This window comes from Camarhynchus parvulus, chromosome 27 (genome assembly GCF_901933205.1).
Source record: "Camarhynchus parvulus chromosome 27, STF_HiC, whole genome shotgun sequence".
Taxonomy (NCBI): Eukaryota; Metazoa; Chordata; class Aves; order Passeriformes; family Thraupidae; genus Camarhynchus; species Camarhynchus parvulus.
Window position 1 is genome coordinate 1,986,817 of NC_044597.1, and position 14,851 is coordinate 2,001,667.

Consider the following 14,851-nt stretch of genomic DNA (forward strand, 5'->3'; position numbering starts at 1 on the left):
GGGCCTCACTGGTCAGACTGGTGGGATGTGGGATGTTCCAGGTGGAACAGCCCCAGAGCTGGTGGTGAAAGGGAGCTGGAAATGGGTGGGTGATGTCCTTTCTACCTGCCAGTGATGCAGGTGAGGGAGTTCTAATTAGGAGAAGTGAAGGAAGAGCTTGGAGAGCAAAATGTGGTTGTTGATATAGAGATTGTGGATTTAAAATGAGAGATCAAGGGGTTGGATAGTCTCCCTCTTGCTCTTCTTCTGTTTTGGAGTAATTCCAATCCCCACAGCTACAAACACTTATTAAATCAGAAAATACAAGCAACGAATGCAGGAAGTTGTCAGTGCTGTATGTGTGAGCTTGAGGCAGAGGTGGCAGTGCTGGGATGGGGCTGTACTGGGTCCTGTCCAGGGTGGGCCCTGAGGGGCTTTGATACCCTGAGCAGCAGCTGGAAATGGGACTGATGCTCCAGGAGTGTGTGAGAGTGGGACTGGGCATGTGGAAGAAATCCAGGGAAGGTTTTATGCCCTGGTTTCACCTGGGATTGAGTTAATTTTCTCCCCAGCAGCTGTTCCCAGGGCTGTGTTTGGGATTCAGTGTGGGAGTAATGTTGATAACACACCAATGGTTTGTGTTTAAATTAAGGACTTTTCAGTTTCCCAGGCTCTGCCAGTGAGCAGAGGCTCAAGAAGCTGGCAGGCAGCAGGGCCAGGACAGGTGATCTGAACTGGCCAAAGGGATATTCCACACTCCAGAGAGTCATTCTGAGTGTATAAACTGGGAATGATGGGCCAGGAGGGGTCAGAAGCTGGTGAACAACTGTACTGGCCAGCACTTGTCTGACTGGCGTTTTATGTCTCCCCCTCTCCCCCTCCCTCTTTATTTTTTTATTATTATTAAACTGTTCTTATCTTAACCTGCGAGTTTTATTTTTCCCCCCAGTTCCCCCATCTCCCTGTGTGGGGCGCAGCGAGCTGTGATGTTTAGTTGCTGGCTGGGGTTAAATCTGAGAGGGAAACGTTTTTAAACAAGTTAAACCAGTCAGTATTTGAGCACTTAAAACCAGTGAAATGGGGGTAAGGTATGTGCAGAATAGGGGGGAGATAATGACTGATAAGAGATGATGATTGGATGGGACAGAATTAATTTAGAAGGAAGATAGTGTAAGTAAGTACCAGAGGATATTTATACTTGGCCCAAAGCCTGCTGTGTCTGCCTCTCCCTGTTCACTCTTCCTCAGGTTAACCCTGGAATGTCTGAGCTCAAGGAGATGTGTTAAAAATCAGCCTCCTTTAGAAGCCCATGGTGACACTGCCCAGGGCTGGAATTCTTAGCTGGAGGAGGAAAACATCTCTTCCCAGGCCATAAAAGGTGAAGGTGTTGTGGGTAAAGGGAAAAGCTCTGTCAGCTCCCTGCTCCTGCCTCACTTTCTCTCCACAAGGCCTGGGGGTGATGGAGCTCTTCCCTCCCCAGCCCCCTGAGTGAGTCCTGCATCCAGGGGAATCCTGGCATGGAGATTCCTGGCATGGAGATTTCCCAGTCCCAGGGAATCCTGGCATGGAGATTTCCCAGTCCCAGGGAATCCTGGCATGGAGTTTCTCTCTTCCCCCCACCCCAGCATTTTTGGGCTCCTGTTCCACCCCTCTTGGAAATCTTTGTGCCTTGGCTTAGGGAGGGCAAGGGCCAAGAGAAAGGAAGGGGATCAGAGTCCTGTCAACGTTCTGGAAAGGGGCAGCAGAAATTAAAGCCCAGCAGGATTGGAAATTATCCTGGAGTTGCAAATACAGGGCAGGAATATTGTCAGAGCCCTTGGCTGCGCTGGACACAGCAAAAAGGAGCTGCTGCCTTGGGTCATTATGGGATGTCTGCACTGGGTGTGTAGGGATGGGGTCAGGAAAGCCCTGATGGAACAGGACATGGCAAGGATAGAGGTCAGCACAGAATGGCCAAGGAGAGGGCACTGTCACAGACATATTTTATGAAAAATCCTTTTGCTTGGATTTTTTTCTCCTGAGAAGTGAGGCCTCAGAAACGAAATGTAAACAATGGTTATCTGCTGCTGTGGAATGCAACAGGTGGATCTTTGGTCTCATCAAGAGCTTCCCATGTCAGCACTTATTGACTCCAAAGAAAAGCAGTTGAAGGGAATTTAAAACATTTTTATTCTAAATTGCTAACAAGAACTTGACATAAGTTGACAGAACTTTAAAAGAATATTAATTTTGCACATTCAAGTCAACATGTATTATTTTCTAGTGGTAGTATACAGATGGTGGAAATCCAGTTTTTAGGGAAAAATATGAAGGCATTAATCTCTTTCTAGACAAACATCATGTCTGGCTTCTTAATTCTTTACGGTTGTATATTTAGATCCCATTTTGTACTTTGCATGTTTAGAAATAGACTGCTTGATGTGAATATTTTCAGTCCCAAACACACATTTTTACTGATTTAAACCATTCCTACTCCCTTCCTCCCCCAATACAGAACAGGTACCTGAGAGCTCTCAAACATGTTTCAAGCATTAGAAAACTGCAAAACTCGAATGGAAACTGGAAAAAGCACCTCAGTGTCCTCCTGAAACTTCCCCTGTTTGGAGTTGTGTGATGCAAAAACTTGCAGAGGATTCTCTGTTAAGGTCTGCCTGGGGAAGTCCCTCAACACACAGGAGACAAAGGTAAGGCCTAAGGTGACAAAGGCAAAGCTGAAGGTGTGAAGGTGCAAAAGTTAAGGTCAGGATGCTCTCAAAGCAGTCTCTGCAAATGTCAGCACAGTTTAAAACCCAACCTGAATGCTTGTCATACTCTGAGGGGACAAACTCAGACTCCAACAAAATAAAAACAAGATGTGCACGCACAGTAAAATACTTCTAAGTTTTCTTGTTACAAAAAACAGAGGCTTGGCAATTATGATGTTTTTCCTGTTCACAGGGAGCCACCATGACCCAGGGTTGGGCTAGGAAGGTTTCTCTGTACATTTATCAGTCTATTTTTTCAAAAACAGTAACGAAATTCATCAAGTAAAGGTGAGGGTAACTTTTAAAACAAGTGGTTGGGGGAAACATCTCCCAACCAAAGACAGTTCCACATATTCAAATGTTATAAGAAATATATCAGGCAACAAAAGCCAGGTGTAGAGAGTCCTGCCATCAGGTCCAGAGCATGTCTGTCTTCTGCAGGAGCTCTTCTGTCCAAACCAGGGAGACACTTACTGCTGGGGAAAAACTGCATTCCAAGGGGAGGAACTAATACTCCGAATTCTGGAAAGGACAAAATACAATTTTTGCATGAGATGGGCAAAGAAACAACAACTTCCCCCATCCCCCAAGGGACAGTGGCCTCTGCAGGGTCAGCACTTGCTCCCTTGGCAACAAGGCTTGTCCACAACTGCCATTTCAGTTTGGTTTGCCAGATTCAGCCCAACACTGTGGCAATTGCACAGTCCCTGGCTGTGCAGGAGCTGTGTCTGCAGTGCCCTGAGAGCAACAGGTTTAGTTGCTCCCAGTGGGAACCAGGTCAATCATTCCTCAAAGCATCTTTAAGCTGTTGCTTTGCTGCTGAAGGCAAATAAAAATCTTTGGTTTCAGCATTAGAGCTCCTTCTCTCCCTCCCCCAGATGGAATTTGATACTTTTTTCTCCCAGTGATGCTGATTTAAGGACCCGGTTTCACCTCAGCTCTGACTCAGCTGGGCCTGACAGTGAACAGAGCACAAAGCAAAGGAATAATTTGGTTTAAGTCAGGGGCAGGGTGGGGAGTGAAAGGGGATAATGGGGGTGCTGTGTTTAGGGAGACAGAGCCAATGTGGGCAGAAACAGCTCTGCCTAAGCTGGGCCACAGGAATGGAGCAAGGAAACAGAGAGGATGCCTCAAGGGAAGGACACAGGGGATGATCTGAGCAGCAGATTCCCTCAGAAGCTGCTCTGTTCCATACAGCCTCTCCTGTCCATGCAGGGGGAGCCACAAAGTGCTGCCACAGAGATTTAGGAGCTCAGTACTCACAGGCCTGCAGACACGCTGTATGGGAGGGTCTCAGGGGGCCGTATCCGGGAGGGCAACGAGTTGTTCTGGTCACTGATGGGGCTGGAATTGAGTGACTTTGGTTACTCCTGGCTCACATTTATGCATTTTACTGCAGCAAGGCCCTGGGGGATGGTGCTGTGCTATAGGAATGTGCTCCTTGTTGATGGAGTGACAAAACTATCCTTTGTCCCCTTAAAAAGGAAAAAAGCCCAGAAGTTTCTCTCTTCAATTAGGTGAAAAAGACACCTCATAGGCCTGGGGGACTTCACCTCAAGGACAGCCAAAAAGTCCCACCTAAGCAATTCACTAGAGAAAGAAGAGAACAAAGGAACTAAATTGCTTTTGTGAGGTGTTTTACCAGGAGCAAGAACCGCTTGCACCTGGATCGTTTTTTTCTGCAAAGAGCTTTGTTATTTTGCCTTTTATTAAACCTTTTTGTTTCCAACACTGCAACAGAAGCCATCCTGCTGATTTTATGCCTCCAAAGGCAGCTGAGCTATCCTGGGTGAGTAACAGACCTCCAAGAGCTTAGGAGATCTGGCTGGAGGAGGCAACTATTACTGCTGTGCCACCCTGCTAGAGGCGCTGAGGAGAGCTGGATGTGCTCTGAACGCTCAAAGGTTTTGCAAAGGGTCTGACAGGTGGGACCAGGGAGTGCTGCTGTCAGCCCCTATGGAAGAGCTCACACAGAACTCAGAGCTGCAAAGGGGCAGGATTATTGCTGAACTGTACATGAACCTGTTAAATAAATCTGTTAAATAAGCCTTAAAACACTTTGCCAGCCAGGGCAGCCCCTTCCTGTTCATGCTTGCTCCCCCTGCCCCAAACTCCCTTTGGAAAGGGCACAAGGGGAGGATTCTGCTGACACAGAGCCAAATTTCAGCACATCTGCCAGGCCCCAGGAGGCAGGAGCTCACAAGGGATCTCCCGAGGACTCAAAGAGCAGCCTGCCACAGGCCCACAGGGAGCAGTATCAGTGCTCCTGAGGGTTTTCCTGCTCGGATCAAGGTCATATGAGGAAGCAGGACACACTGAGCCAGCAGCATCTCTCCTCCCAGGGCTCTACAGCAGCAAAGGCAGCTCCTGTTCAGCCATTGAGGTGAGGCTGGGAGATGGCTGCAATATTTGTATAAACAAAATTGATGCAAAGAATTAAACCTGCATTCCCTACCTGTTCATGGCAGAGTTGATCACACCCCACACAAAAGTAGACTCAGATCCCTCCAGCAAGTCTGTGAAAGAGAGCAGATGTTGTGGCTCAGAAGTAAGAAAGCCCAGAAACCACCATCAGATCAGTGGCTTAAATGGCTTCCCACTGCCAGAGGGCAGGGCTGGATGGGATATTGGGCAGGAATTTCTCCCTGGGAGGGTGGGCAGGCCCTGCACAGGGTGCCCAGAGCAGCTGGGGCTGCCCCTGGACCTCTGGAAGTGTCCAAGGCCAGGCTGGGTGGGACTTGGAGCAGCCTGGGACAGTGGAAGGTGTCCTCGTTCATGGAATGAGATAAACTTTAAGGTGCCATCCAAGCCAAACCATTCAGGATTCTGTGATCAGGAATATCTCAGTCATATTTTCACATGTTCAAGAGGGAGGCAAAGCTGACCTATGAGGAATGTGTCTGCTTCACTGAGGAATATGTTTCCATTGCTATCACCACACATAAGGTACAAAAGCTCTTATGGGAGGAAGGGATGCTTGGAAATCTCTTCCCATGCTCATTCTGGCAGGCATTTTGGATTGCTCTCTATAGCAAGCCAAGCCTGCTGGGTGCAGAGATCCATGTTCATAGGAAGGACATAAGCAAAGTGTCCTACAGGGCAGCCCTGAGCACTCCTGGCCTCACACTGGCCAGGAAGAAGGCAGCAGATGGGCAAGTTCCTCACCTGTTTCCCAGTCTTCAGCACTTGGAGGTGCCTGCCATGTGCTCCCATTATTCAGCTGCTCCTGTGAGGACTCGCAGGATCGGCTCACTTCAGGAAGAGAGAAAACACAGTGACCAGCAGTCCCTAAATCCATCAAACACTCGGGCTAAACCTGGAAAACACCTCTGGGCTTTAGAGCAAGCCCCATGCAAAGCAAATAGGTGTGACAGTGGTCACAAGGGGTCTTGGGTGAAGGAAGAGACGAGATCCTTGACTCCATTATCAGAAGGCTTGATTTATTATTTTATGATATATACATATACTATAACTATACTAAAAAGAAAAAGAAAAAGAGAGTTTCCAGAAGCTGCTAAGCTGTCTAAGAATAGAAAAGTAAAGAATGATAACAAACTCGGACTGTCTCTGAGAGACCTCAGTCCTGGATTGGCCATTAACTCCAAACATCCAAGCTGGGCCAATCCAGATGGACCTGCTGCATTCCACAGCAGCAGATAACCTATTGTTTACATCTTGTTGCTGAACTTCTCAGCTTCAGCAGGAAAAATCCTGAGAGAGGGTTTTTCGTAAAAGAAATGGCTGTGACAAATAGGTTGGGGACAGCTGAAATGCAGCAACTTCAAATTTGCTTTTTTCAATGAAAAAGAGAAGTCTCTGCTCCCTGGAACTCAGAGCAGGAATTCTGGAGTGAAGAGGAAACCTGCTGACACGGATGCAGGCATCACTGCCTGTGCACCTCTACAGAAGACAGAAAAACTCTGTGCCCTGTGCTGTGCAAGAGAGATCAGCTCTGCAAGAGGAGCAGTCCTTGTGGCCATTAATGCATCCCACTCCTCCTTCCAGAGGCACTTCCTGCACAGTTTTGGGTAAAACCTTTCCATTCAACAAGCCTGGAAACAAAATACATACAAGGCCTACCCAGAGCAGCTGCCATATTCTCAGGAAACCGCCCAATAAAGCCAAGCAAATAAGATCAAGCTTCCCCAGAGCTGCTGTGTCACACAAAATTACAGACAACCACTTGCCTCCCACTTTTGGGTTATTCCATGAGGACACCTCAGTCCCAGGGTGCACAAGGGGTCTCTTACCCACATCTTGCTCCACAAAGGCTTTGTCATTGCACTTCATGATGTGGTTGCTGAGGTCAGCCTGAGGAACGAGGTGACGAGCGTTGAAGGGACACGTGGCCAATTTCTTTGCAATTTCAGGGTTGCTCTGGACAAGGGAAAACCAAAATTATGCACCACATCTGTCAAATTCACCTTACCTCTTGTTGATACACAGGAAAAAAAAGACTGAGATGTTTGTGGTGTTGCTCTGAAAAATACAAAACGAACAAGAAATTGCAGTGTATTGGTTAGACACTCACTAAATACAAAAGGGGAAATGAACATGATTTTTCTTCCATTCACAGAAACTGAGCCATCCTGACTGAAGTGGAACAGACCCTCAGCAAACTCCTTACAGTTCCCTGCAGTGCTGCTGATATTGACTGAGTGGCTTAAACCACAAATGAAATAATTTTAAAACCAGTAGGGGAGAGACATCAGGCAAATCTAAACCCTTCAGATGTATTTTAACTAAGTGAGCACACAGGCAGAGAAATTCTGTAAGAATTTTTAGAAGAGCTAGGGAGCTGGCAGCATTCCACCTGGATTTCCATTATGGCAGGCACCAGTTCTAGAGGCAGAGCTCAGCTGTCACTACAGCAAATTATCCCCTGCAAGGGACAGAGCATTACTGGGAAAACCTCAGCTCTGCCATGGGACCAGTGCTTGTCTGGCTCTGCTGGGCAGGGATTAGACTCACACCCAAGGCTGCTCCAGGCAGGTCCTCCTGCACCACTGCTGATCCCTGGCTTCAGCACACCCAGGGCCCCTGGCACCCTCTGACTGGTACAGCCAGGGCTGCCATGTCCATAGGTGCCCATCCCTGCTGTCACCTGGCACGAGGGAGGGGCTTCCCACTGCCAGGGGGCAGGGTTAGGTGGGATAGTGGGAAGGAATTCCTCCCTGTGAGGGTGGTGAGGCCCTGGCACAGGGTGCCCAGAGCAGCTGTGACTGCCTCTGGATCTCTGGCAGTGTCCAAGGCCAGGCTGGACAGGGCTTGGAGCAGCCTGGGACAGTGGAAGGTGTCCCTGCCACGGCAGGGGTGGCACTGGATGGGCTTTAAGGTCCCTTCCAACCCAAACCATGCTGTGATTCCATGATTCCTAAACAGTTCCAGCCAAGAAGATCCAACTTGTTCTGCTTGCAGTGTCCCCAGTTGGGTCACGGGCTGTGTTCTGCACAAAGCAATGGCAGACTGAGCTGGGTGGAAGTGTTAATTGGATTTTATGCATAAGCGATGCGAAGGAAACTCAACAAACTTGTCCCAAGCAAGAGGGACAATCTCCACCCAGACCCTTGCCACTGCAAATAACACACTGTGACATCTTCAGATGGACCAGTGACAATCCTCAAGCTCTTCTGCTAATTACTTAGACACTGGCTTTATCTGCTTGATGATCACTATCTCACCTCATCCTGAAAGTGGAAAAATGAACATGGCCTCCCTGTGAGCTGCTGGAAGAGACCAGAGTCCCCTCCCTGAACTACCCATGAAGGATCTCTGTCTCCTTCCAACAGAGCCAGACTGTGAATGGGTGAATGTCACAGACATCTTTCATGAAAAATCCTTTCCTTAGGATTTTTTCTCCTGAGAAGCTGAGGCCTCAGGAACAAAATGTAAACAATGGTTATCTGCTGCTGTGGAATGCAACAGGTGCATCTGTGATTGGTCTCGTGTGGTTGTTTCTAATTAATGGCCAATCACAGTCAGCTGGCTCAGACTCTCTGTCCCAGACACAAGCCTTTGTTATCATTCTTCCTTTTGCTATTCTTAGCCAGCCTTCTGATGAAATACTTTCTTCTATTCTTTTTAGTATAGTTTTAATATAAAATATATAATATAATAAATCAGCCTTCTGAAACATGGAGTCAGATCCTCATCTCTTCCCTCATCCTCAGACCCCTGTGAACACTGTGACAGGTGAATTCCTGTGTGCCTGGAGCTATCACTAAACAAATCCTCAAGTTCTATGAAATAAAAGTTAAACAGGGCTACTTGTCAGGAAAGGCAGGAGCCCAGGGAAGCACAGAGTCACTCAGTCACTGCCTGTCCAGCTCACCTCCTTACACTTCACCAGGTGATAGGGAAACCTCCGCGCTCTGATCCAGTGGTGTTTAACCAGGGGGCACTGGATTAACCTCTCTGGATCCAACATATCTGGGGGAACAGAGAACAGGGAAGAGCATCTGGTTAGGAAAATGAGAATCACTCACACACTGGGGAAAACCCCACAGCACCACAACAGGGCTGTGGTCTGAGGGAGTTCAACCAGCTGCTCTTAGTTTGAAACCATTCATTAAGGCAGGCACCTGCTTTGCATAACCAAATTAATTAAACTTGAAGCTCTCATAACTGGGACATCAGTTAAAACAGAGGAGAGTCGGCACCAGTGAGTGCAATAACTCTTTAGGTTACCTTATTAGGGAGGCAACCACCCTTGCTCCAAGGGAAAGCCAGCAGCACTTCCCAGCTCTCCTGGAGGAGCATCAGTGGGATCATGGCACACCCACCAGCACCTGCAGCAGCCAGACCAAATCGTTTTTCCATCAACAGCTTGTCTTGCTGGAGGCAGGATGTGAAGGAACTGAGTTACATTCTGGAGGCAGCAGCGGGCCTAACTGGTACAGGAGACTTTGAATGAAGCTTTTAATCATGTAATTATTCAGGAGCTGAGGCGTTACTAAAGCAGCAAAAACACTGAGGAACAAACATTGAATATGAAGCAGCGTGAATCCACGCATACATAATTAAATTAAAATATAAATATTAATAAATATCCATATTCTCAGTGAGGAAGAGAGGCAGCCAGGAGGAGACACAGGGCCCCAGTACTGCCTGTGGGTCTGTCCATGGGGTACACACCAAGCAGCCTGGGCTGCTCCCATCCCTTCTGCTCTGCCACTCTTGCTGCAGGGGCTTTCAGCACATTCAGGATTTGATTATGCAGGAGCTAACCCAGCTCTAGGCACTGGTTGCTGCTGCCTCTGCCCTCCTCTCTCACACACGTGGCTCCATCAGGCTCCAGGCTGGCAGCTGGTAAAATGCTGTTCCAGAAGTCCCAACGAACAGAATTCAGGCTAAGAGGAACTTGGAAAGAGAAGAGACAGACAGGATCCTTGTATCCACCTGGGCTGCGCAGTGCTGCTGCCTCTGAGCACCTCTCACCTCACCTCAACAGCCCACTCAGGGGAATTAGAGCACCTGGCTTTGCATTGGCCCAGCTGCCCCTGGAAGAGCAATCACAAGTGGCTTTGCCACCGAAAACGTGAAAAATTAAACACTCTAACACTGCTATTTCAGTATGAGAAAGCAGCATTAATTTTTTTTAGCACTGGCTGCGTGGGGGGTGCTCCTCCAAACATCCCCTTCTCCCTTCTGAGGAGGGTTTCTTCTCCTTGAATGCATTCCAACTATGGGGTGTGGCCAAGATTCACCCTTTATCAAGCACACAGTCTTTATTCTCCCGGCTAAGATACCCACAAGTGCACGTTAATCACTGATACATATAAATACAGGATTAAGCACTGTCTGTTTAAGGAATTCACAAGACTAAACACTACTTGTTAGAGATTTTTCCAATAGCTTCTCCCTCTGAACTGGCACCACACAAGACCAAGTGTGTCGTCAGTGAAGGGAACGGGGACAGAGACGAGCAGCAGAGGAAGAACAGAGCCCGGAGCAGCTCAGGCAGCCAAGCAGCCGTAATTTATACACTGCTGAAACCACCAAAGGCACCAGCACAACAATGCCACGTGCAGGGAGATCCTTGTACCTGCTCACACTGCATTGAAACGGATCCCAAAACCGTCTGCAGCGGCTGAGCCGAGAGACACGGGGGGAAGCCACGCTCGAACCAGACAAAACCAAGTCGCTTTATTCAGTCAAATCCTGCAGGCCGACCTCACCCGCACCAGCAGCACCTGGTGTGGCGACCTGGGCTGGAATCAGCGGGAGAGAGCCCGCCCGGCTCGGGCACTGGGTATGGGGACGGACCCGGGCCGAGAGGGGACAGGCCCGGGCCGAGGGGAGTGACAAACCCGGCCCGAGAGGGAACAGACCCGGCCCCAGGACGAACAGACCCCAGTGGCGCCGGTGTGGTCCGGCCATGCCCGCACCGACGGGCGCTTTCCCCGTCCCTCCCAGCCAAGCCTCGAGCCTCACCCAAAGTCCTCCTCGAGCTCCATGGCGGGGCCGGCCGGGGTCCGCTCTGGGGCTGAGTGTGGATTCGGCTGCGGGGGCCGAGTCTGCTTCGGGATTGGTTGTGGGGCGGAGTGTGGAGTCGGCTCTGGGTCCGAGACTGCCTCAAGGCCGGCTGCGGGGGTGGGTGTGGAGTCGGCTTTGGGTTTGACTCCGCCTCAAGGCCGGCTGCGGGGGTGGGTGTGGAGTCGGCTTTGGGTTTGACTCCGCCTCAAGGCCGGCTGCGGGGGTGGGTGTGGAGTCGGCTTTGGGTTTGACTCCGCCTCAAGGCCGGCTGCGGGGGTGGGTGTGGAGTCGGCTGTGGGCCAAGTCCTCCTTGGGATTGGGTTGTGGGGTCAGTTGTGGGGCCGAGTCCGCCTCGGGGTTGGTTGTGGGGCCGAGTCCACCTCGGGGTCGGTTGTGGGTCCAAGTCCTCCTCGGGGTTGGTTGTGGGGTCGGCTGTGGATCCGAGTCCACCTCGGGGTCGGTTGTGGGATAGGTTGTGGATCCGAATCCGCCTCGGGGTCGGTTGTGGGATAGGTTGTGGATCCGAATCCGCCTCGGGGTCGGTTGTGGGGTCGCCTGTGGGGTCGGGTCGCCCCCGCCCAGCGGCCTCGCCCTTCCCCGCCCAGCCGCGGCCGGGCGGCGCGCCGCCATCGAGGGCGGCCGGGGCTGGAGGCGCCGCTGGGCCTCGAGCCCGGGCAGGGACCCTGGAGCCGCCCTGAGGTGTTGGGGAATGTTCAGCACTGAAATAAATGTTGGGGAATGTTCAGCACAGAAATAAACTCATTTATAGATAGAACGAGTCTAGGCTTATGATGAGTCTAGGCTTAGACTCATCCCGATGTTTTTAACTTGGGCTGCTGCAGCCTTAGGCGCTGGTTGTTGTAATACGTGGTGTGAGATAATTCGTGTTTATATGACATATATATAGAATAAAGTTGTAACAAAAATCAAAAAGCCTAAGGCCAGGGACAGTCAGGAGACAGATTGCCGCATCGAAATTGTGGAACTCCGGATGGCAGCAAGGAAAAAAAGCCTAATGAGCAAGCAAAAGGACGTGGCCAGTGGGAGATGGGCCTTTCCCGAGACTATCCGGGGAGCGCCCAAGAGCGATCAGCACTTGATAAATATCTTTGTGAAATACAAAGCTGTGTTTCGTGTCAGGTACAAACAGCGATGTGTGTATTTGTGCGTGCCAAATGTGTGGACACCTACAGTGGGAGAGCTGTCAATTCTAATAATAACTGAGGAAAATAAAGCATGGAAAAAGGCCTTTGAACTTATCTTTTGTTTGCAATTAACCCTGGTTGATTTAGGAGCATTGGAATTAAAGCGTTAAAGATGTTGCTCTCTTTTGCTTGTAGTTAATCCATAAAGAGCTCTGCAATAATAACCTTTTGAAGTATAATTTTAGAATATTACTTGTATCCTTGAAACTATAGTTTGGAATATATCTAAAGGAAATATGCTTATCTCACACCCTATTGAAGCAGAGAAAAACAGCTTGAGAAAGGAAGATGAACATCACCTCAAGATTTATAGTCTCTGCAATTAAAAGTTGGACCCACATCTGGGGAGCTGGACTGCACCAGATGGGATTCATCTTCCTTCTGTCGGAAACAGGACCACAACCATCTGGGGATACTCCTTTAAAAACACATCCTGAGAAAAACTAAATCACAATAGTGTATAGAGTTGTGACGTAATAATTTGGAATAAATCTTGCTGATGAATGAAAAATTGGAAATAGAAACTGCTGAAAAAAACCTGATGAGTACCCCTATAAATAATTGTAATCCTCAATTATCGGTGTGCAGTTGGAGGGAAAACTTCCCCCACTGTATCCAGCGCTGTATTGCTCATATTTTACCATAGTAAATAATAAATTGATTGCTGCTTGAATATTGGCCTAGTCAAACTTCTTATTTATAACATCTTCAATCAAGATAACCAGAGTCCTCTGGAACACACGTTGAATACAGGGTTCCCATAACTCAATCAACACTTATCACCTCCCAGTAACAGCATTGTCCAGCCCTGCACAGAGAAAAGATATGTGGAGTGACAAAAAGAATGGGGGCATCTCTGCTTCAGGCAGAAAAAGCTGTATAAAACAGCCCTGCTGGAGATGGCATTGGTGAACAGAGGGGATTCGATGTGATAGAGGGCGAATCTAAATTCACCCAGCACTGATCCCGGGCTCGACACTGTCTCTTTGACTCTGGCTATCAAGGACTGCATTTTCAGTCACAAAAATAAAATCTTTCACTATTATTATTAATTTGGCTTTCTCGTTGATTATTTATAACACCAGCTTATTGGTATTTGCTGATTTGTACTAACCAAGCACATTGGTGTGAAAAATGCATGTATTTTATGATTGGCTTTTCGCAAATATTCAAATGAATATTATATGTGTTGTGTTAGAAAGTGATGCTGTATTAATTCTCTTAAGTAGTGTGTTAAATATAGTTTTAGGTTATAAAAATTGTTAAAATAGAAACTATGATATGTAGGATACTTTTTTTAAAGAAAGGACTTGCAGTGAGATAGCAGCCACAGGACACCTGAATCTTTCACAGAAAAATAATTTATTGCTCCATTATCAGAAGAAACGAACTTCTTCCCGCCTGGAAGGCACTGTTAGGATTCAGAGGAAGAAGCTGACGATGACCAGACAGAATCCTGTATGTGAATGGAATTTATGCATCATGTATGAAGTGTATGAATATGCAACAGGCTATTGCTTTTAAGGGTTAATCCTCTTTTAATGTGAGTCCTTTTTTGGGCTTGTGCTGCCCAGAAAAAGGTACTTGGATATCTGTAATTCTTTGTATTTATTGTCTCATATTGTCCTAATTCAATCTGTCTAAATTATTATTACTCTAATTGTATTACTATTTTTATAACCATTTTATTACTATTAAACTTTTAAAATTTTAAAAACAAGTGATTGGCGTTTTTCACATTGGAAAATGCTTTGTAGGCTTAAAAGCAGTATATATACTTTGCTGAACTTGAAAGTGGTGTGTGCCATGAGTAGAGCAGTGACTCCCCAGCCACCCAGTGCTGCTTGCTTTATTTTCTTTATAATAAAAGATATAAAACTGAAATTTTATATCAATGCCAGGTCCCCCCAGTGACAGGCTTCCCCATTCCCGGCTGCCTGGTGCAAGGAGAATGTGCTGCCCTCCCTGCACATGTCCCAGGTGTGAAAAACACCTTCACTCTCCTGTGAAAATTTAAAAAGTTTAATAAAAAGACAGTAGGAGACAAATAAAGCAAAGGGTTAAAATGGCTGGGTGCTTGGCATTCAGCTAAGAGCACCCTGTTATCTTCAGAGATACCCCTTGAATACCTTTTAATTACATCAGCCTGTGCCATATTCATAAACAATTATGCAGAGTAAACTTTTCCCCCAAACTAGTTTACATCTTCCAATTATTGTTCAGCCTGGCTGCTCCTTGGATTCGCCTTTTCAGAGCATGCAGCTTCCTTGATTGTGTTTTTAGTCCTTTTTTATCATCACCTCCAGTTTTTGGGCCTTGGTGCACTCTGTCTTCAGCCAGTGAGTGCTGATGGTTGGCAGATCTGTACAGGTGTCCTCATCCTGTGTGCATTGGATGTTATCCCATCTAATTTTAACACAAGCACACTGATATCAGCTATTTCATTAC

At 47.8% G+C, this 14,851-nt stretch overlaps 1 protein-coding gene across 1 annotated transcript; it reads right to left on the bottom strand.

Moving 5' to 3' along the window:
- Positions 1 to 2,134: 2,134 nt before the first annotated feature.
- LOC115914055 (gametocyte-specific factor 1-like) lies at positions 2,135 to 11,341 on the bottom strand. The gene is made up of 7 exons (XM_030966405.1): positions 11,158 to 11,341; positions 9,055 to 9,152; positions 6,974 to 7,100; positions 5,889 to 5,975; positions 5,179 to 5,239; positions 3,987 to 4,067; positions 2,135 to 3,245 (listed from the first exon to the last, which is right to left on the bottom strand). Exons 1-7 carry the CDS (start codon positions 11,177 to 11,179, stop codon positions 3,194 to 3,196), a joined length of 528 nt encoding a protein of 175 aa, XP_030822265.1. The 5' UTR covers positions 11,180 to 11,341; the 3' UTR covers positions 2,135 to 3,193.
- Positions 11,342 to 14,851: the final 3,510 nt, after the last annotated feature.

Excerpts from the sequence above, each read along its gene's own strand:
- LOC115914055 (XM_030966405.1), bottom strand. The coding sequence starts at position 11,179 with ATGGAGCTCGAGGAGGACTTTG. Across the intron at positions 9,153-11,157 it reads GGAGCTCGAGGAGGACTTTG|ATATGTTGGATCCAGAGAGG; the intron begins GGTGAGGCTCGA and ends CTGTTCCCCCAG. Across the intron at positions 3,246-3,986 it reads TACAGCGTGTCTGCAGGCCT|AATTCGGAGTATTAGTTCCT; the intron begins GTGAGTACTGAG and ends TGTCCTTTCCAG.